Below are 21976 nucleotides of genomic sequence, written 5' to 3' on the forward strand. Positions count from 1 at the left end.
ATTACTACAGAATTTGACCGCTGGCTAGAAAGCAACAAAACAAAGTTAAAGAGGACCTGTCCTGCCCCAAACAACTTATGATCATGAGATTGAGCAGTACATTCAATCTATATATTGTGCCAGCAAAACCTATTTAAAGAAAAGGGCTTTGCTCCCAGCAGTTAGAGCATTGCCATTGACAAGGGAGAACATAAAAATACCTTCCACAGAAGGGGCTTTTTTTGCTCTCCTAAGCATAGCAACGATAGGGCACTCACTGTGGTTGCTATGGAAACTCCCTAAACGAGCAGTTCTAGAACTGGCTAGAGAGTATAGGAACAGACTGACGTGACAATTAAGCCAGCATGCCGACATCACTGAGGTGGTTTGCCCTCTTGTGAATGCGTCACTGAGCTGGGCAAATCAATGAAAACAGAAAGAAGAGGAGCAAAGACCGTAGGTGGTGTTACATAAAGAGCAACACCCATTGAATGGGGCTGAAATGAGGAAAGGTAAGTTAATCTCTATATTTTACATTTAATACATCACATATTTCAGGTAAGTTGTGTTTTTTGTTTTTTTTGTTTGCAAGAGGTTCACTTTAAAGGGAAAATATCTAAATGGCAGCATTTAGTCATTAGTTCTGAAGAGAAAAACAATTTATAATGCAAGTTACACACCCACTAACAAAGCATAAGATCCCGAGAGATTTTTGTAACAAACTATCGGTACCATAATTAAAGACTGGACATACATCAAAACCACCAACTATTTCCCATTTTAAGGATTTTGAAAGAAAAGTTACAGACACATTTAGTGGAACCTTCTGTGATAATGTAATATTAAAATATAGATTTAATAACTACTAAACCACTGTGTTAATAATAATTTCCTAGATTATTTATTTAATCAAGTGGTTCTGTAATACATGCCGATTAGCCCTGTACATTTCACTAATACCGTTTGTTGTATAATGACCGACTTAAAACCAAAGAAATTACTGGGACACGCGACTCTAAGAGTACTTTAGCTTCCTGCAGTGCTTTATGTGTGAAGAGTGTGTTCTCTTTTTTTCATTTTACAATAATTGAGATTTCAATAGAAATCGGCACTTATTTAATTTAACCTTGTTCCATCCCCTGGCTGTAAGTTTAACAGTCCTGTTACTTCCACGTATCTGCTACACCGTGCCGCTGGGAAGGCCAAATGAATGTTCAGTGAAGCTAAATCAAGATGCAGACAATCACCCAGAGCACTTACCTTACAAAGACTTCTCATTGAGCTGCATTGGGAAGGCTGTGATTGGACAGTCACATAGAGTCTGTGCTAGATTAATGACTTCTAAAAACTCACACAGAATCGAGCATACTTTGTCTATTTGGGCTCAGGTACCGGTTTCAATCTCCTAAATTTGGATCACACATGTCATCTTGTATTGAGGAACTAGTTTGGGGTTTTGGGAAACATTTCTTTCTGATAAATCAGTGCTAACATAGCACTCAAGGTTCATAAGGCCATCAGCGGGTGGAAAAGAAGATAGAGTTCCACAATGAATCTCTGTTCCCCAATAGTAGTATTTAGTAACAAAAGCAAATACTGCCACCCTAAACGTCTAACATTTATAAAAAAAAAAAAAAAATGTTATACGACTTCTATGAAATAGAACAATGGATCAGATTTAAATTAAAACATTTTACCAACATTAATAACATAATCTGAATATATGCCTAGAATACATTATGAGGGCAGTAGATGTTTTTTGTAGATGCAAGTGGACAAGGAGAAGACACAGATGTCGGTCTAACAGTTCCAATACTGTTAACACTCAGCAGGACTTGAAACAAGACACAATGTAATAACAGAAGCAGAACATAATCCTTTAGTAACAGTTCCTTGAACAGGTATCTTTAGGATTAAACTTTCTTCGGGACTTTTAAACCTTTTGCCTTTATTATTATCATCATCATTGTATGTATTTTAAGATAAAAATGTTCTCATAAAAAAAAAAAAAAAAAAAGGTCCTAGTTTTTCATACAAGCGTTACTATACATTTATTCAAATTCCTGCTATAAAAATAGCTTACATGCATTTTCTTTTAAAAACAAATATTTTTTTTTTTTAAATAAAAAAAACAAATAAATCGAACATCGCTTGCGGTATTCCTTCTTCCAATACAAATTTTTATGTTTTCAAGCAAGCCAATGAGCTCATCCATTGCATTAAAACAGAGATTTTAAAAGTGGAAAGATGATTACAGTTTCATTTTCTGGCGCGGTTGTCTTCTAGGAGAAGGATGATCAATCTTTGGCGCAGGGCCTTTATCTTTTTGGAATAGTCTCTCAGGTAGATATTCACAAATTTTTCTCTCAGTGCTTTGAGGGGTGAAGGGCTGTGACAGCTGGGGATGTTCAGTAGCGTTTCAAAAAACTCAATCCATAGAGGACCCTGTTGACATCTAAAACAAACAGAGAACAAATGTTAGACAAAAGATACTTAATAAACTGCAAACTATAATGTTTATGTTCTGCTCACTAAAATATGAGTAAAATTATTTAATACAATGGGATTAGTGTTTTTTTTTTTTTAATATTGTTTTTAAACAATTTCTCGCAATGGGCAGTCTGGAGTAGGCTGACAGCGCCATCTGACGATTTCCAATTGTAGACGACACCAAATCAAACCTTCGTGGAATGGAGAGCTGGGAGAAAAAGACAGGGGAGGCAGAGACACGATGGACACGTGGGGGATCCTGCTTGATATTAAACTGCTCAAAAACAGTTTAACTACTAGGGTTAAAGGGACACTGTAGGCACCCAGACCACTTCGGTTTATTGAGGTGGTCTGGGTGCATCGTACCATGTGCCTTAACCCTACAGTGGTATTTATTGCAGTTTCTGAGAAACTGTAATAATTACCTCTGAGGGTTAACTCCTCCTCTAGTAGCTGTCTACTAGACAGCCACTAGAGAGACTTCCGGAATCGAAAACGGGCCTTTGGTCAGTTATCTGACGCTGGACGTCCTCATGCTCTGACCTAGCGCCGAGGGATTCAGGTGGAGGAGCGTGACCCAGCGCCGAAGGATTCAGGTAAGTGACTGAAGAGTTTTAACCCCTTTAGCACCACAGGAGGGGGAGGGCGTGAGGGAAGGGGGCATTGCAGTAGCCTAAAGTGCCAGAAAAACGGGTTGTTTTCCTGGCACTATAGAATCTCTTTAAGACACCGCCCCGTGACTGCATCCTCCATAAATGTCATTGACATTAAGGTATTAATCGGGGCTAGAGACAAGTTAGAGTGTTATATTAATCAAGTATCAATTCAACCAGAGAACAGGTTTGCAGTATTCTTTAAATTTCAATAAAGATTTTGCTTGGATAGTGTATGTACATAGCACTCCATAACTACTGTGTAAAACCTCTCACTGCTATTAGAGCAATGGAGATGTCTGTTATTAATAAACCCTTGAGAACAGGACAAAATGGTTTGTGGAGTGGAAAAATAAAATCACATGTGTTTAACTCTTTTCTGGATAGAAGAGCATCGATGGCATTCTGCAGGTTAATATTCTGACCTTTTGAAATTGCCGTCTGTTTTCCAAACTCCGTTCTCATTCTTCACTTTCATGTAGTTGCCAAATAACATACAATAAATGGTACCTGCCACACCAAAGTAGTCCGTCTGAAAACCAAAGACAGAACATTTAAAAAACTACAACGGACAAATAGAAAGAAAGGCATATCTTGCGGTCTACCTTTAAGATTAACACTCCTCGTACAATAACCACTACAGCCTGTTGTAGTGTAAGAATGGTTTAACTACTTACAATGGAAAGGCATCAGGGCTTTTCTTGGTACCTTTACCACTACAGCAAGCGATAGAGGTTATGGTGCTTGAAATGTTCCTGAAGATATACATTATACGTCTAATTATACAGCAACATTACACACTAGTTGAAGATACATTCCGATAGGTGATATTGTCGTGTAGAGCTTTCAAAAATAAAAAGGGATAACACAACCAGGAGGAGGAAACCAGTTTAAAACAGCTAGAATACATGAAAACAAATAACATTTTGTATTTGGTCAGATCATTTTTTTTCCCCCTTATCTATAGTTTCCTTCATACCATAGCCCCTAACTTATCTTTTAATCCCTTAATAATAGATGTCTGAACATATCTGCAAATGTATCACTGCACACAGGTACAGATAGAGAGTTTCCTTTACTATGTCCGGAGATGTATCGTATTATCCAAATAAGGTACTCATTCTATGGTACTGAAAGCATGAACAGTTCATCTGACAGTAACAACGTGTAAAGTACTGCAGTTTGAGTCCTAGAGACAGATATATGGACATTGTTACAGGCTAGAGATGCCAGTATAGGTAGATATGGGAACAGAGGCAAAAATACATTTTTTAGTCTTGATACAGCAGTGGATCTTACTAGAGCAACAACACAATGTATCATGGATTGCACAGACATAGAGCACATTTTCCAACTCATGAGATTGATTTCAAAATGAGGTTTATAAAGGATCAGACAATAAAAATACTAACTATGAAGTTACCTAGGCTTTTCAGTTTCTCCAATGAACTCTGATATGACTAGCAAGTGAGTCGTGCTATTTCCCCAACTTTCTATGGCAGAATTAATTTTAACCCATAAATCCCTGGCACAGCAGTACTTTATGGGCACAAAATAGGTTTGAGAGTTGTAATTTATCTTTCAACTAATACTTTATACTGTAGAAAACAAATAGCTGACTACTCCCAGAACCCTTTGCTGGGCGGCACTTCCATATAATCGTTTGGCACTCCAGAAGCTGCAACATTTTGTGTCCTCTGGCATATGCACATGGCTCACAGAAAAGCGGTCTATGGAACATCCCTTCTTCCTTGAAATCATTTATCGATCTACTTGCCCATGCAGTAGGCATCACCCTTTTTCTATCTGCAGCCACTCATTATAAACAGGAAGAGTCAAAGCACGGCAGCAGGAAATTAATCAATATTCCGGATTTGCCTTTTCAAAGCCATACATAAGAAAAAGCATATAATTTGTTTGTCTTTAACTTCTGTTTGCACTTGGAATTCCAATTAAAATAACACTCCTAACACTAGCTTATGGAGCCAGGATTGCCCTTGCGCCATCCCACGGTAAGGTGTCAAACCATTTAGCACAATTTCACCATCTACCTGGGTCCTGCCAGACATACACTGCATCCACCACATGTTCACAAGCAGGAGAATCTAGATGACTGATGTGGACTGTGACACTGACTGAGGGAGCCAAGCAGGCATTCTCAGCCAATGATTGCAATCCTGCTTTGCTCTAAACATTAACATCCAGCCTTTCCTGTTGGAAAAGACTTGGTGCAGCCAAGGACACCTGGCAGCATCCAGGTAAGTTGTCAAACAGTCCTAAAAACAGATATTTTACCATTGATTGGTGCTAAAGCAACATAACCACTATCACAAACAAACATTCTACTTTAATAAAAACCTCTATAGTCACAGGTCTGCTTTAAGCAGCATTGTTCCATGAATCTGGACTATGTTAGATCATACCTGATAATTCCAGGGTTTGTTTGTCAACATTTCAATGCACTGGAATCCTGAGGTCTCACACTTTCCCATAAAGGCCGTGCCCTTGGGGAAGAGCGAAATATCAACACTCTGTCCGAGATCAATTAGCGCCAAACCATGAGATACAAAGTCCAGGTTATATGCCTCCATATTGAGAAACCTATTAAATTTAAACACGAAACAATGAAATAATTTCAATAATACAATGAAATAATTAAATTAACAATATTGCAACTTTCTAAACTGTGGAGCAGATCAAGATTTGATAAAGAAGGTCCACATAATACCAATATGTAATGTATGTTAGCTTTACATAAGCTGTTAGCAACATTACTTTTTAATCAAAAGTACATATACATTTTCGGAAAATTTTTATATACCATTACACTGTGCAACTTTTATAAGACAAGAAAGAAAGCCAAAACGCAATTTTTCTTTAACAAATACACTGCAAAACTAGAAAACCACATATTCTTAAAATATGCATTAGATTCAGATGACTCTGTGCCTTTAACCCCTTAAGGACCAAACTTCTGGAATAAAAGGGAATCATGACATGTCACACATCATGTGTCCTTAAGGGGTTAAAGAAACCCTATATTAGGAATATTAGCCTATAATACTATAGTGCCACTGTACCCATTTAGATTAGCGCCCCTCCCATATATAATAAAAATAAGTAAAATAAGGTGTGAAGGATTTGTATGTATTTACCTGTGTGCCTTCAGTTATGCCTTCTCCCTGCAGTTGAAATTCGTGTAATAAGTTCAATTCAGTATGATAGGAGTTATGTATTTTTGTATCCTTTTGTGTTTTACTGGTAACATGTGCTCATGGATATAATTGGATTATTTTCCCCATTGTCTCCAGGATAGAGGGCTCTGTAAAACTGGTTTGGGACAGATAGCCATGCTGCCAGCCAGGCCCCAAAAGATACTTTACTAACTTCTGAACCCCTGGTCTGATTCATGCCATTTTTTATATGTTGTTCCCCTGAATGGATTGATTGTGAATATATAATTTTTATGTGAATGTGATTTATATTTTAGAAGTTATGAATATGCTGTAAAAACTATTTTTCCTGCCTGTGATAATTGCATCTTCTATTGTATAAGATAATGGAATCACAGGCAGAGGGGAGGATTTTGTGTGGGCTGTAACCTCTGTTTTATTGGCTACTGTAGATAACCTGTGTGTCCCTCCCCTGCATGGGAGCAGGGCATAAAAGAAACTGTAGCTTGAATACCTGTTGTTGTTACTTGCAGTAAAGTCTTGTTCCAGCATTAAGCCTTGGCTCATGTGTGGATTATTTCGTGTTACCAGAGATATTCATTCCTGTGGATTATTGGGAATATTCTTTTATGGGGAAAAGGAATTACTGGACGGTGATATAAACTACTACCGTCACATAAGGGTTTTAGGCAACTTTTCTCCAGTGCCGTTGCACCACAATATGGTGGCATCACATCCCAGGTATTCACCAAATCCAATGTTCTTCATAGAGGAACATTGGGGACGGGATGTACAGGAGCAAATCCAATCACATGCTTCTTGTAGGAAAGCATTGAATGTCACATGACCAAGATTTACTCAGTTGCTGAAGCGGAATCGCCTCTAGTGGCCGCCAGGAAGACAGCCACAAGAAACGTGTTTAGCCCTCCTATATAAACTTTGCCGTTTCCACAAAATGGCAATTGATTTACTTGAAGGGTTACCATTACAAGGCAAGTGCAGCCAGAACGTTTCATTGAAATGAAATTAGTGACTTTTGTGTTTTTTTTTTATAAATAGACAAACTATAGCTACACTGTGCAGCTTTCCCTGCTACACTGCAAAGATTGCGTCTGATAATGGTCTATCATCTGATAGCCCAGCCTTAATCAGTTGCAGAGAACATATAGATGAATTAAGAAGTAAAGCAAAAAAAAAAAAACATGATCATCATTATCTTGGTGTAGCCTTAAATGCTGCCACCGCCTTTCCACTTACCTTTCTCCAAGTACAAAGTTATCTGGTTTGATGTCTCCGTGAATTATCCCAATTTCATGGAGCTGTTCCACCATGTACAAGATGTTGATGGCTAAATACATAACCAATGGGACTGGCATTACTTTCTCACTCAGTTTTTTGTAGAGGTTAATGGCATTCTAAAGACAGCAGAGGAAAAAGAAGAAAAAAAAATACATACATATAAAAAGTGTTTCTTCAAAAACTACTCATTTAAATCAATATTCTGCCTTGTACTAACCACAAGTATTTTGTATGAAGTGTATTTAAAGGGACAATATAGTCACCAGAACAACTACAGCTTATTGTATTTGTTCTGGTGAGTAGAATCATTCCCTTCAGGCTTTTTGCAGTCAGAGAAAATGCTGTGTTAACATTACAGCCTAGGCCAGGGATAGGCAACCTTCGGCTCTCCAGATGTTGTGGACTACATCCCCCATAATGCTCTTACACACATCATGCTGGCAAAGCATCATGGGAGGTGTAGTCCAAAACATCTGGAGAGCCGAAGGTTCCCCACCCCTGGCCTAGGTACATCTACAGTGGCCACTCCTCATGGAAGAGTAAAAAATAAAAAATAAAAAAAATTTCACATACTAGTATATTTACAGGCAATAGATTTTCTGAAACCGTCTATTCGCTATTAAGTTGAGTGTACGATTAATATCAGTAAGTTATAGATTGTAATTTTGTAAAAAGTAATGAGTTTACGTAGTGTTCATGAATGCATTATTCCGCAGTTAAAACATTGGACTTACTCTTGCTATCCTAGATAACGGTTTATATGGGAGTAAAGTAAAGCTTGGGGGCAGGTCTTAAACTTGGTTCTAACATATGTGGTGTATTTTATTATTCCAGGCCAAAATTGGACATTCCTTGTCAAACTAATATTAGGTAATACAGGTAGAGCCACTAGAACTTCTAGTAAGTCAAAGGAGACATGGACCATGTGTTTCTCTAGCAAAAAATACTAAAATATGAAGAGACTGGTGCAGAAGTAGCCTTGGACTAAATCTAAGTATATGTACCACATTAAACAATACAGTAGGTTATAAATATATGGAAAGATGGACAGGGCGTCAGTAGTTATTTACCAATAATGATCCACAGGTGTATAGATCTCCAACCAAGACACTTCCATTCTGGAAGAGATGGCCATGGTGGAAACTGATAAACAGATGTCTCAGGGCTGGATTAATCCGCTCAGTTATCTGAGCTCCTATGTAAAACTCCCAGGGCTTTGCCGGCTTCTGAACCTAGAAAGAGAAATATTACATTTATATCAGAATTACACAAACCCCAACAATCCAACTTATACGGTGTTTTTGTTCTACTATATTGAATTAGACGTATTTTGAAGGTCCATAAACAGCTTTTGCTGTTAATACTAGTATATCTAGAGATTTTTAAATTTGCATATTTTAATATAGAATAATGTTGCAGAAAAAAAAAATAGTATACATATATATATATATATATATATATACACACACACACACACACACACACACATATATATATACACACACACACACACACACACACTTTAATACACTGTTAAACAAAAGTCTGCACACCAGTCAAGCCATAAGACTTGCAAATTAGTTTAACAAAGAATCACATTTTTGCCTCATTCCATTATAAACATGGATTCCTTTGAGTCTGTTTGCTGTATACAACATCTTTGAAACACAACTTAGGAAAAGATGCAAAGCAAGTAAACTACTCATGGACAGAATCCATAGACAAAAAAAATTGTAGATTTATAAAAAAAAAAAAAGAAATTAAAATCCAGACAGGAACTACTTCTCAACATGCTGTACGTTACCACGTACCTTTAATATTACTTTCACTTTGCAGTCTTGCTCCTTATATGCTTGATAAACCTGAGCAAAGGCTCCCGTTCCAATCAGGCGATCCACGCAATATACATCCGAACCTTAGGGGGAAAAAATCCAAAGTCTTTTTATATCTACAAATCTAATGTTGGAGCATGGTCAACACATAGCTTTACAAATAACAACAAGAAAGCTTACAACTGTGATAACCTAACCTAGGTTATCAAGTCAAATCAGTAATTTGTACTTGCACAAATTATACAAAGCAACTTAATATGGAAAATGATCCAAATAAAACCTTTGAGGCAACTATGATGAAAATACACCAAAACACGAAAAGCCAGGAATCTAATTTGTTGATTCAAGGACAGGGTTTATTTAACATAGTCAGCGAAGAAGGATTGCTGCAATTAAGCAATTAAAACCAACATAAATCTTTGTACGCTAGTGTTCAGCAAACCTAGAGATCCAGATTAATTCAAAGACCACATATTGACTTCTGGTGTACAGGTTGTGTGTAATAAAGTGAGAACATAGTCAACCCAGTGTCTTTTTCCACATTTTACAGACACCCACACAGCACTGCCGATACATGGCTAAACCTACTGTTTACAAGGCATCCTGTGCCAAACAGGCAAATGATCAGGTATTTATATGTGTACAACAGAATAACAGAGTCTGGGTGCCATATATCAAACGTACGAATGCACAGCTGCTGTGAGACTTCATATAAAGCTTGCAGCTTTTTATGGGAGTTAAGGCCTATAGCTGGGGTGTGCACATATGTGATGTATACAGGCATATTACAATGGACACCAAGCACCAAAATTTCATCATAAAAATGATGTCACCTTACAAACTTGAGTGAGACAAAAAAAAAAAATCATATACACCGTAAATAAATAGCTCGGCCTTACCCAGTGTCACACTTGTTTTGTTCTTGATCAATGGGAGATTCCTCTGCCATTGGAAATAGTTAGGGAAAGAACTAAGAGGTTTAGGCAGTTCTGATAAAAGGCGATCAATCAGTTTGTTTTCCCACACATTTTCAATTATTAATTGATCTGGAATAAAAACAAAACAAACATGGTCACTTTGAACTCTTCTTTAACTGTATAAATCAAAGCAGGTAAGCTCAAATAGCCAAGATATTCGTGGGAGTCTGGTAAGACCGGAGGAAGAGAAAAAGAATAAAATGGATAATTGAGGCTACAGTTGCTGTCCTCTCATTCCGTCGAGGAAAAAAAGCAAAAAATACCCCACTGTCCATGGTGGTGACCCATGGACAGTGGGACAATATATAGTAGGGGTGCAATTTTTCAATTAACCCCTTAAGACCGCAGCCAAATGTACAAGTTGTGATCCAAAAAAAACGTAAACAAAACCTGGCATTTGCGCTACATGTCTGTCCAACCATAATTCACCTCTTTCATATTAAATGCACCCACAATTATTATATATCATTTTATTCAGGGGAAACAGGGCTTTCGTTTAACATCAAATATTTAGGTATGGAACATAATTTAAGATGAAAAAAATATTACAAAAATGGGAGAAAATAATATTTTTTTAGTTCTACGTGACATTCTAACTGTGAATGTCATAATACTGTTTGCTTTTACTGCAATACAATACACATATTTGTATTCAGCGATGTCTCACGTGTAAAACAGTACCCCCTATGTACAGGTTTTATGGTGTTTTGGGAAGTTACAGGGTCAAATATAGCATGTTACATATTTCAGTTTTTTCACATTGAAATTCGCCAGATTGGTTACGTTGCCTTTGAGACCATATGGTAGCCCAGAAATAAGAATTACCCCCATGATGGCATACCATTTGCAAAAGTAGACAACCCAAGGTATTGCAAATGGAGTATGTCCAGTCTTTTTTAGTAGCCACTTGGTCACAAACACTGGCCAAAGTTAGTGTTAATATTTGAAAATGCAAAAAAACTAATTTGAACGCAAATTTTGGCCAGTGTTTGTGGCTAAGTGGCTACTAAAAAAAAACCAAAAACATGCAAATAGGGTATGTTTTTTTTTTTTTTTTAGTAGCCACTTAGTCACAAACACTGGCCAAAATTTGCGTTCAAATTAGTTTTTTGCATTTTCAAATATTAACACTAACTTTGGCCAGTGTTTGTGACTAAGTGGCTACTAAAAAAAAAAAAAAAAAAAAAAAAAAAACATACCCTATTTGCAATACCCTGGGTTGTCTACTATTGCAAATGGTATGCCATCGTGGGGATAATTTTCATTCCTGGGCTACCATACGGTCTCAAAGGCAACCTGGCGAATTTTAATGTGAAAAAACTGAAACGCAAACCTTATATTTGACTCTGTAACTTTTGAAAACACCATAAAACCTGTACATGAGGGGTACTGTTATACTCAGGAGACTTCGCTGAACACAAATATTAGTGTTTCAAAACAGTAAAACGTATCACAACAATTATATCGTCAGTGTAAGTGCCATTTGTGTGTGAAAAATGCAAAAAATGTCACTGTCACTGACGATATCGTCGTTGTAATATATTTTACTGTTTTGAAACACTAATATTTGTGTTCAGCGAAGTCTTCCGAGTAAAACAGTACCCCCCATGTACAGGTTTTATGGTGTCTTGGAAAGTTACAGGGTTAAATATAGTGCTAGCAAATTAAATTCCCTATAGTTTCAGCATGGGTTGTCAGGCAGGTCCCGCTAATTGTAATTAATAAAATGACCTAATTATGTAAAATTATTACATAAATATATGCGTAGAATTATTATATATATAGGTGTGTGTATATATATATATATATATATATATATATAGATATGTGTGTGCATATATATGTATATAATTTTTTTATTATTTTTATTTATATATAGGTATATATTTAGTGATATATACTTATGTTTATTTATGTATATAGATATATATATTATTTTGTTCTACATGTATTTTGATATCAATATATATATATATTAATTTTAAAATACAGTTAGAACGAAATTACGCATGTTTATATATTTTTTATCTATTTATTTTGTATTATTTTTTTATTTTATTTTTTAACGTATTTATATATTTCTTTTTTATTATAATATAAATATATATATATAATAAAAATTATATATATATTTAATCAATATCATTGTCCGTGTATTTTGATATTAATATATATATATATATATAATTATGTATATATTAATATTAAAATACATGTAGACAGTGTATGTATATATATGTGTATATGTGTATATATATATATATATATATATATATATACACACTTAGATCATATATATAGTAAATATATATATGATCTAAGTATATATAATCTTATTTTTACACTGTTTTAACTGATTTTATTAGAATTTCAGACAGCAGGGGGAGTACCTGTCATTACAGGCACTCCCCCTGCTGGCACTGCCTTGGACGGCTATGCCGTCCATGTGATCGCGGGGTCCTCGCAAGGACCTCGCGATCACATGGCCCTGGGGGGCCGAAGAGGATGGAGGGGGACTCCCTGGGCTCCCAGGTAAGTACCCCATACCGCGATCGCCGGCGTGGGATCGCCGGCGACCGGGTAAGTACATAAGATCGCAGGACGTTCTATGCCGCCCTGCGGATTTTAGAGCCATCTAAATAAGGACGGCATAGAACGTCCTGCGGTCTTAAGGGGTTAATAGGACGGCAAAATAATAATAAATATCAAAGTAATCCATATAAACTTGCGTTAAATCAGCAACTCGTAGCTCCAAACAAGGAAAACACCAATGCACAATTTTTTTTTTTTTTTAAATAGGTGAGGCACAACAAAGAAAGTGTAATAAAATCAATGAAGACAGAATAGTAATACAAAGAGAACTCACAGACAGCATGCGTAAGGACCCTGAATGGTGCGGAATGCAGTAAGCTTTTGCATTAATTTAGTGTCCATGAGTTGTCCCACTAATACTGTTATCTGCCTTGGAATTAAGGACTTTTTTTTGTATTTCACTTTTTTTCTGGATATCGAACAATACATATTCAGTTTTTATTGATTCTTTTGGATTCATTGGCTCCATGGGCTTGGTCAAACTATTTTTTCCTTTCTGTGCACTGGTGCAATATTTCACACATACAGATGTTTTGTATTAACGCAACATTAAAAATCAATGAAGGTGGTGGAATTGTCAACGGAATCAGATTAATTTGATTTCACAAGCCAAATGAAGATTCACCAGAACAGTTGGAGCCCTTGATCACGATACTGGATCAGCTTTCAATTTTTTTGCGTTCGTTTCAGCATCTAAAGTGGTCTTAAACACTTTCTGCTGGTAAAGCTCTATAAGCAACCGATCCTTAGTAGATTGGCTTAAAGGGGAATTGCCAATCCACTAAAATCCACCTATAAACGTGTTAAAACCTCCCCACCCCACACCCCAAAAAATGCTCCATTTTCTTTTAAATGTACATTAAAGAAACACTTTAGGCACCATAACCACTACAGTTCACTGTAGTATTTATCAAGCTTATAGTGGTAGCATAGAGGTAGTGTCCTCCACCGCAATGTAAACAGTCAAACCGTTATTTCAACGGTTTGCCTTGTTACGTGGGGTCTGCCAGATGCCTTTGTCGGAACTTCGGCAAGCAGTAGTGGTTAGGACGATTGCCTGGGTTGTTCCTTTAAAGAGAATCTATCATTACAGATACAGGTTTGCAGTATTCTAACCATTGGACACACCTCTCATGCAAACCCCCATTTAGAAAGCACAGAGTTGAATGTCACAACAGGCAAAAAAAACTCTTTACGTTGGCTTTATGGAAATAGAACCAATACGTTCTCCCTCTTCATTCTCATGTCCAAAGCTGCTGCAATAAACTATTCTGACAGTTTCCTTTTCTTGCAGGTGCTGCTTTCACAGAGTCTGCCCCTGCAGCCTACTTTAATTGTTCTATCATTTAAAATTACGTAGCATTTGTCATGACAGGTACTCTTTAAAGATTTAGCACCTGACATAATTAAGCTTAAAGAGCAGAGCAAACGTTGCAAATAAACGTGAGATAAAAACAGGAGTTCATTATAGAGGATAGTAAGCAAATCAGACAAAAATCAAAGAAAAAAGAAATGTATTAAAAAAAGTGATCTGTTCTTTATAAAACTCAAATCCTATTTAACATTCATGTATCCTCTATGCAGATAAATAAAATTTAAAGAATTGCCCTATTTAAATCACCACTTAATTATTTACAGCCAGAAGGATTTCAATCCAAGTAGTATTAAAGAGATCCAAAAGTACCTGGGATTTGTGACGGCTCCTCATCTTCCTCCTCGCATATGTTTAATGGCTGTGTGGTTACTCCCCAGGGATCTTCAATGCTTGTGGGTAGAGTGCAGTGTAAGGTGTCTGATAGTTTACAAGCAGCCAATTGCTTTCCAGTTTCATCCACCTCGGCTGTCACTTCAGATATTTGGGGTACATTTGGAAATATGGTACCCGATGACAGAGACTCTGCATTCATCAGGATCTTCGAATGCTCTGGACTCTGCTCCTGAATAGGACTACAAAGGGAAATTTACCGTTTTTTTATTTTTAAATAAGAAAACACAAACATAGGAATAAGATAATAAAATTTAAATTGGAATTTACTAAATGCTGCTATACTAATCTCTCCTACTACAGCTTGAGGAAAGAAGTCAAAATCCATGCAAATTTTTGGCAGAATTTTTGTTTTTTTTTCAAAAGTGCATTTTGAATAAAAATCATTGCCTCGGGGGCAGAGCTTACCAGCCGAGCAAAGCAGACGTGCCTGCTGAGAGCTCCTGAGCCTAGGGCCAAGATTTGGGTCTTAACGCCCGACCACCCAAGCGTACCGGCTGTGGACAGCGATAATGCTGACCAGGAGGCGATGCTGCATCGGGGGATACCAGATAGGAGACCCTCCGTGGCGGAGCCAACCACATCGCAGCTTGCAGCCTACACGGGTGGGAGCCGAGGAGAGACGGACGCTCTCCCGGTTCTCTGGCTGAAGAGGGGGCACTCTCACAAAGCCTGGTCCCTGCCCGGTCCTTGCCGAGCTGGATGACCACAGCCCTGAACAAAGCAGCGGTAGCATTCTCGGGCAGATTAAGAGCGGCGGCACCCAAGATGGCGGACGTGCCTAACTCCATAACACGCGGCAAGCAAATATTGCAATCAGAGGCAACAGGCCCTAACACCAAAGCGACCGACAAAATCGAGGAGCTCTTTAACAAATTTTGGGCACAGTTATCACGCAGAGCAAAGCAAACGGCACCCAAACAAGAGTTACCCACGGGCAAATGTAGAATCAGCAAGATGAGGCGCGGGAAACCCCTGGAAGGCGGGAAGTTGTCCCAAGCTCATACTGTAAAAGATTCTTTTATGCAAACCAATAAGTTTGAATGGCTATCTGTTCCTGTCCAAATTAAAGATAACAAAGTTGCGTGCACGCAGAAGTAATTTCACACTGAGACACAGGGTTCAGGTTAATGAAAGAACTTCAGGAAATTTAATGGCAAGAGCACAGAAAATGGGTGCGCAGACCCTTATAAAGGCATTATTACATCACTGGAGAATTCAAGATAACATAGAATTATAAATCAGTAATTGGTTAAGTGTTAAGTGGTTCATTCAAATGCCCTCCCTACTGGGTGTGCCATCTTATGTCATTACGGTCGTCATGAAGTTCTCCTCCAGATTCCAGCACCATCTTGTTAGCACGAGGAGTTCACTCGATGGGAGGGGGGCTTTAGCAGCCATTTTGAGTAGTTAGCACGTTAGTCCCATGGTTAGTTTTCAAGGCTTTTAGTAACTTCACATTTTATTAAGACTAGCTGCTACAATGTTTCATTCAACAGGAACCTAACATTTCCGCTGACACACAATTTCTATGAACAAAGCATTCTTGTAAGACTCTGAGGCCTGAGAAAGAAATATAAGAGTATAGATTTAAAGGGGCCTAATAATTCTACAACAATACAAGGAGCAGAGGCACTCCACCCAGGCGGAGAGCGCAGAGGGCCCTAACCGGCAAGCATAACCTACCTCCAAGGAGGGCTGCAACATACACAACACAGTCTAAACAGAGAGCATGCAAGGTCCAACCAAACGGGAAGACCGCAGACCCAAGAAGACACCAAGATCACTATCAAGAGGTACCAACCCCTCCAAGACCCTGGGGCAGAACTGACACCCCGGTTACGCATCAACATAATATTTGCCAATTCGGCAGTGGCAGGGAGCGGAGGAGTGCCTACCAGAGGGGCCACAACGGGACTCCCCTAGTAACAACTTCACATGGCACACCTACTATGGTCCACAAGCAGAGGTCCGGGATCAGCACACAGTCTCTCCAGCACCTGAGCGCCACACGCCTAAGCAAACCAACAACGGGTATCGGATGAAGCCCGGACTACTGGTAATCTGCCCATGCTGGACTGAAACCCTGTAACCAGACGGGGCACCAACTTGGGACTCCATAAGCTGAATATGATGACCTGAGGTTTTCCTAGACTGTTTTATTTTTACACTAGTTAAGCCACTGTCACTTAAAAGCGTCCATACATATATCGGTTTCTCCATAATCTTACGTACTTCGCACCCAGTTTCGGACTCCAAGTGAATTCCTAATATAACGCTACAAAATGAGCGATGACCCTACTTAATACAAGCGACTGGACTCAACGGGTATAAGTGCATAATGTTTAGTATATGTTGGAGGGTACCGCAACAGATATTAACGCGATACAACCCTACGAAATAAGCATGACATAAATGTGTTCCCAAAGCATGTTAACTTTAAGGGCTATAGGACTAGCCAAATATAATACTACTAACCGCTGCGACAGATAGGCTTTCCGATAACCAGACCTGTCTATGATATAGCAATGTATGCATACCTCCCTTTGACCTAATCTGTGCCTTGAGACCATCCCCCCTTTGATTTTACACTTTAAGTGGCGCTGAACTGCGTTTTACCTGTTACAAATCGTTTTATAGAGATGCAGTAACACATCCTGTCTGTATTTAAAACTTATGCCTTAGCCATTTAGCTTCAATCATATACTTAAGCACGACATAAGGTAATGTTTCAGCTTCACCTTATATAAGTCATGCATTACAAAATAAGCAAGGTAGCATCGCAATCTCACTGTTGTTGTACTGGCCTTTTCGCTGCCGGGACTTTGCCTCACCATAAGACCCTGATGGTCAGCATGGGCATCAGATGAAGGCAGGATGCTTCAGGGTGGGAAGGGGTAAGATTGACCCGGTTCCCTCTTCAATGATGCCCCCACGTTTTCAAAGCCACGTCTGCTATCACATAGCAGCTTTGTATCGGCAGCCTACTGCAGGGTAATATCGCAGGCGACAGCCTGTCTTCTTCCTTTGCCCCTTTCATCCCTGTGCCCTCCGGATCTGCCTAGCCTGTAACATCCAAATACCAACCTTGTCTAGTATCTTTCAGTTACACTGCTATGCTGGTACCTCAAATTTAGACAAATTAGCCTGAATTAATTATGCCAAGCGTGTCACAAAGTTGTCTCATTTACAATTAATCGATTGCTATACTCTGTTAACTTAGCTTGTATTAATAACCTAAAAAATGTGCATTTCCTCTGGATGCTGTACAAAAGTTGATGAATAAGAGTTTGTAAATTGCATGTGAATGCTGTTGTGGCATTTTTGATATGTGAATGTTAATTCATGCACAGCAAAAATAAAGAATTTAAAAAACAAAATCATTGCCTCGACGCAGGAGTAAAGCAACGGTTGTGATGTTATTTTTCATGTGGTTTGCAAATTTGTAAAGACCCAGAAAAAACTCCAAAAGGATAGGTGCATGTTGGATCTAAACTTTGCATATAGATAATTCTTTAATTTTGGACAGCCAAAATATTTGACATACAGAGTCAACGATTATTAGGTATATATGGCAATGGCTTAAACATTGCGCACAATATATGTAAGTGTATATGTTTAAACAACTGTATTGTCAGTTGTACAGTAAAGACTCGTTCCTACCGTCCAACAAGTGAGGTTGTCTAACATTAAATCAAAAACAAAATAAGCCTAAAGATCTAAAATCTTAAGCACATCACCAGTATTTACAGCAAGCCTATTATTATTGTGAATCATGCCGACAAGGCAAGTCACCCTCTCTATGGGTAGATAATTCTTTTAGTAAAAACCTAAAACCTGGGATTATGACTTTTATAAAGGGTCTGCAATTGAAATTTTATTTAGAAAGATTTAAGCCCTAGTTTATATTAGAATTAGTAAAAAGAATGGTGCGGTTTACAATGACATTGGGTATATGCAAATAATACATTTTATAGAAAAGTAACAAATGTTAAGGCATTAGTGCAGTTATGCTGAAAAAAGAAGACTGGCAACAATTTGACTTCTTGTGTAAGGTAAAGAATTCTTACCAAAATAAACAACCAGAGGGAAACTTCTCCACAATGTCATACCTTAATTTCCTTGTTTTGGTTGCTTGGATGAATTTGTCCTCTGTGATGTCAAAATTCATATGCCCACCATTGTCTGTCACAGCATTTTCTAAAGTTACAAAAAAGGTTTACATCAATATACAAAAACAATTATTACGCATGTAATAATCACAAACCAATTAACGTGGACTCCGTAGTATAAACATTTACCAGCAGGTAGGTAATCTTAAACTCGTAGTGCAATACTAATTAAAGCAAGATCTCCTGATCTATACATTTTACTAGCAAAATACTTCTTTCAACTGCCAGATTACAAAGAACTCAATGCTATACACCACAGTTTCTTTCAGTTATCCCTCTTGCGTATATAAGTGTGCTTAGACAACGTGAGAATGTAATCATCCCTGAAATACTTTCAAGCAGTAAGACACGATTATATATCAGATACCCCTAGTTGCTGCACCTGTATACATTAAAACATATTTTGCTCTGCAGATTAACAAACCATTTATTGGAACCATTGAAATGCAATCAGAGGGTACTGTGAACTTCAGTCTCAATGTTGAGAACTGCAAATAGAGGGTGTCGAATAATTTATTACCTTTATCCGCCACGATTTGGCACACTCTTTCAACTAGCTTGATGGCTGGCGTAGAGGCAAGCCGAGCAGACATTGCGAAGTCCCCAGTACTATTTGGACTTGGTGCTAGAGTTTTGTTGCAACGGGAAGCCCACACTGTGCAGTCTTCTCCAGGAGATTCACTCGCTCTGGCCTCATCCTAAGAAAAAAAATTAGCAATCATGAAACGTTGTGACCAAATGGATGATCATCATACAGTATGTAAAAAGGTGTGTAAATTCTGCAGAGCTGTACAATGAGTAGACTAACAGAGAAAGAAGGAGATCTTATATACATAAATCTCAAATTTGCAGTGATGTTACTACTGCAAGGGAATCTGGGTGGGCACATGAAAAATAGTTCAACAAGGAATCACATTTTTGCCTAATTATTAATCCATGTTTAAAATGGAAGAAGGAAAAAAACCAATATTCCTGGCTTAGGACATTAACTCAAGCTTAAGTAACTGCATATAGAAACACAACTTTTACATTTTATCAGGAGTCATGCTCCATATTATGTAGAAACAGTGGAAAACTACCCATTTAATAACAGGTCACTTTTTACGATAGACTGGTCCTACTATTTTCATACTCACAACAGATTTGGAGTGTGCGAGTACAGGGCGCTCACCAAACGTTTTCACATCAACTGGTTTACTGTGGGGTAACCTATGGAGAGAGAATGGTTACTAGAAGCTCCATCATAGAGATAGAAATGTATTATCCAAGTACTTTGGATACTTACCCATTATGTGCTTTGTTCGCATCATCCTCAAAAATGGAAAAGCCAGAGGGTAAAGCAGGAGCAACATTCTCCAATGCCAGGAAACCACCAATAGTAGGAGGGCCTTTATCTGTGGAGAAGACAGACATTACAAATCCAAATTATGCGGTGAACCACATGTCTTGATTTTTACTATCCATATACAAACACAATGGGTGAAAGGACAACTAAGAATGATAATTAACAAACCTAAAGTCACTGCATGATTATTGCCAATTAGAGGCTGAAATGATCAGTTCTGTAAGTTTTTATTTTAAAGCATTAGAAAATCATAAAGATCTGGCTATATATATATATATATATATATATATATATATATATATATATTAACTGTGTTTCATTTTAAATGCGTGGTTAATCATTAAAGGAACACTGTAGGCAGAATTACCACTTCAGGAATATAAGTAGAATATAAGTGGTTATGGTGTCTGAGTGCTGGGTCCTTCATCTCTACTTAAAAGTTTACTCACTGCTTAGGAGAAAAGGTTGGTCCCCAGCAACCTACAGCCCAGCTTCTAATGACAACATGGCAGAGCGATGCTTCTACCACACGCCATACCAATTAATTCCAGATATTGGAGTAATGAATGTCTGAGCGAGCGCGGCTGACAATCTCAGCCTATCACCGCCCACTAACCTTGATATGGCATAAAGTGGAGTATAGTTCAGCCTAACAATATCGTCTGCAGGCTGCCATTGGATCAATCATCTCTACTAAACTGTGAGTAAAACAATTTAGCAGGAATATGGGACCTGATGCTCATGAACTCCAGGAACCATAACTACTTCAATATGATGGTGGCTACAGCGTCCCTTTAAGTCCTCTCATCCTTCTCATAACTCCCTGCGTATAACTTGACTGTGGGCTGACAAAGGTAAATAGCAATGGAAGCCAAGTAATATTCTGACTGCTATAATAAAGTGTTGCACACCCATCAAAAACAGAGCCCATGTAACCTGCATGCTTTTCTAGAATTAGGTGGGGTGTGTTACAGGAGCTTGCATTACTTCTTGGAAGGCAGCATTAGGAAATAATATAAAGCAAAACACCCAGGTACACCAACTTACTGTCATTGCGGCAAAATACTTCAAAATCCTGCTCGCTCTTATCAGGTGGATCAAAGAAATCCTGTTCATCCTCATTCTCGGGGAGTGTGGAGGTCTGGAATATGTCCATTATAAACCCTGCACACACACAAAGAAAGGGTCAAGCAGGAGGAAAAAGAAGTCCTTTACAGCCTAGCCCATTAATATGCTTTACAGGCATTTTAATGAGCATTTCTTTACAATCATATTGAATAAGCTACATTTAAGGGAAACATAAGAAAACCAAAAACAAAACAAATCTGTAGCATTTTTCTGGTGTAACTTTGTTTACATTTCTAAATCTTAGACTTATAAATTCTCATATCCTCTGTTTTTGTTGCAAAGCATAACTTGGCTGTCCCCAAGTTAAAAGGGTAATCCAGATGTGGACCCTGTGCTCACAGTGCCTTGAGGGGTATCAGCTACACCTCACTGACTTGGCCGAAAAAGGCCAAAACGATCATCCGGGATTGTGGTCTCTCGTGTAGAAAGTACTTTGCAGCATTTTGTTTATAGGCTGCTGTTATGGGTGGGATGAGTCTTATATGCCTTGGAATAGGGTCTATCTGTTATGGCACAAGTGAGCAAAAACTATTTTGATACCTGAGTGGGATTTAACAGAGGGCAAGCTACC

General features: G+C 38.1%; 1 protein-coding gene across 1 annotated transcript in view; it reads right to left on the reverse strand.

Moving 5' to 3' along the window:
* Positions 1 to 2112: 2112 nt before the first annotated feature.
* BUB1 (BUB1 mitotic checkpoint serine/threonine kinase) overlaps positions 2113 to 21976 on the reverse strand; it is a 31419-nt gene continuing 11555 nt past the window's right edge. The window contains exons 13-25 of the mRNA XM_063443666.1: positions 21325 to 21441; positions 20218 to 20326; positions 20069 to 20141; positions 19453 to 19630; positions 18873 to 18960; positions 14680 to 14942; positions 10326 to 10472; positions 9406 to 9509; positions 8665 to 8826; positions 7553 to 7710; positions 5546 to 5723; positions 3548 to 3654; positions 2113 to 2434 (exon numbers count right to left, since the gene is read on the reverse strand). Coding sequence (XP_063299736.1) covers positions 2239 to 2434; positions 3548 to 3654; positions 5546 to 5723; positions 7553 to 7710; positions 8665 to 8826; positions 9406 to 9509; positions 10326 to 10472; positions 14680 to 14942; positions 18873 to 18960; positions 19453 to 19630; positions 20069 to 20141; positions 20218 to 20326; positions 21325 to 21441 — 1880 coding nt within the window. The 3' untranslated portion in view covers positions 2113 to 2238. The remainder of the gene's footprint in view (positions 2435 to 3547; positions 3655 to 5545; positions 5724 to 7552; positions 7711 to 8664; positions 8827 to 9405; positions 9510 to 10325; positions 10473 to 14679; positions 14943 to 18872; positions 18961 to 19452; positions 19631 to 20068; positions 20142 to 20217; positions 20327 to 21324; positions 21442 to 21976) is intronic.

Source organism: Pelobates fuscus, chromosome 2 (assembly GCF_036172605.1).
Source record: "Pelobates fuscus isolate aPelFus1 chromosome 2, aPelFus1.pri, whole genome shotgun sequence".
Classification (NCBI taxonomy): Eukaryota; Metazoa; Chordata; class Amphibia; order Anura; family Pelobatidae; genus Pelobates; species Pelobates fuscus.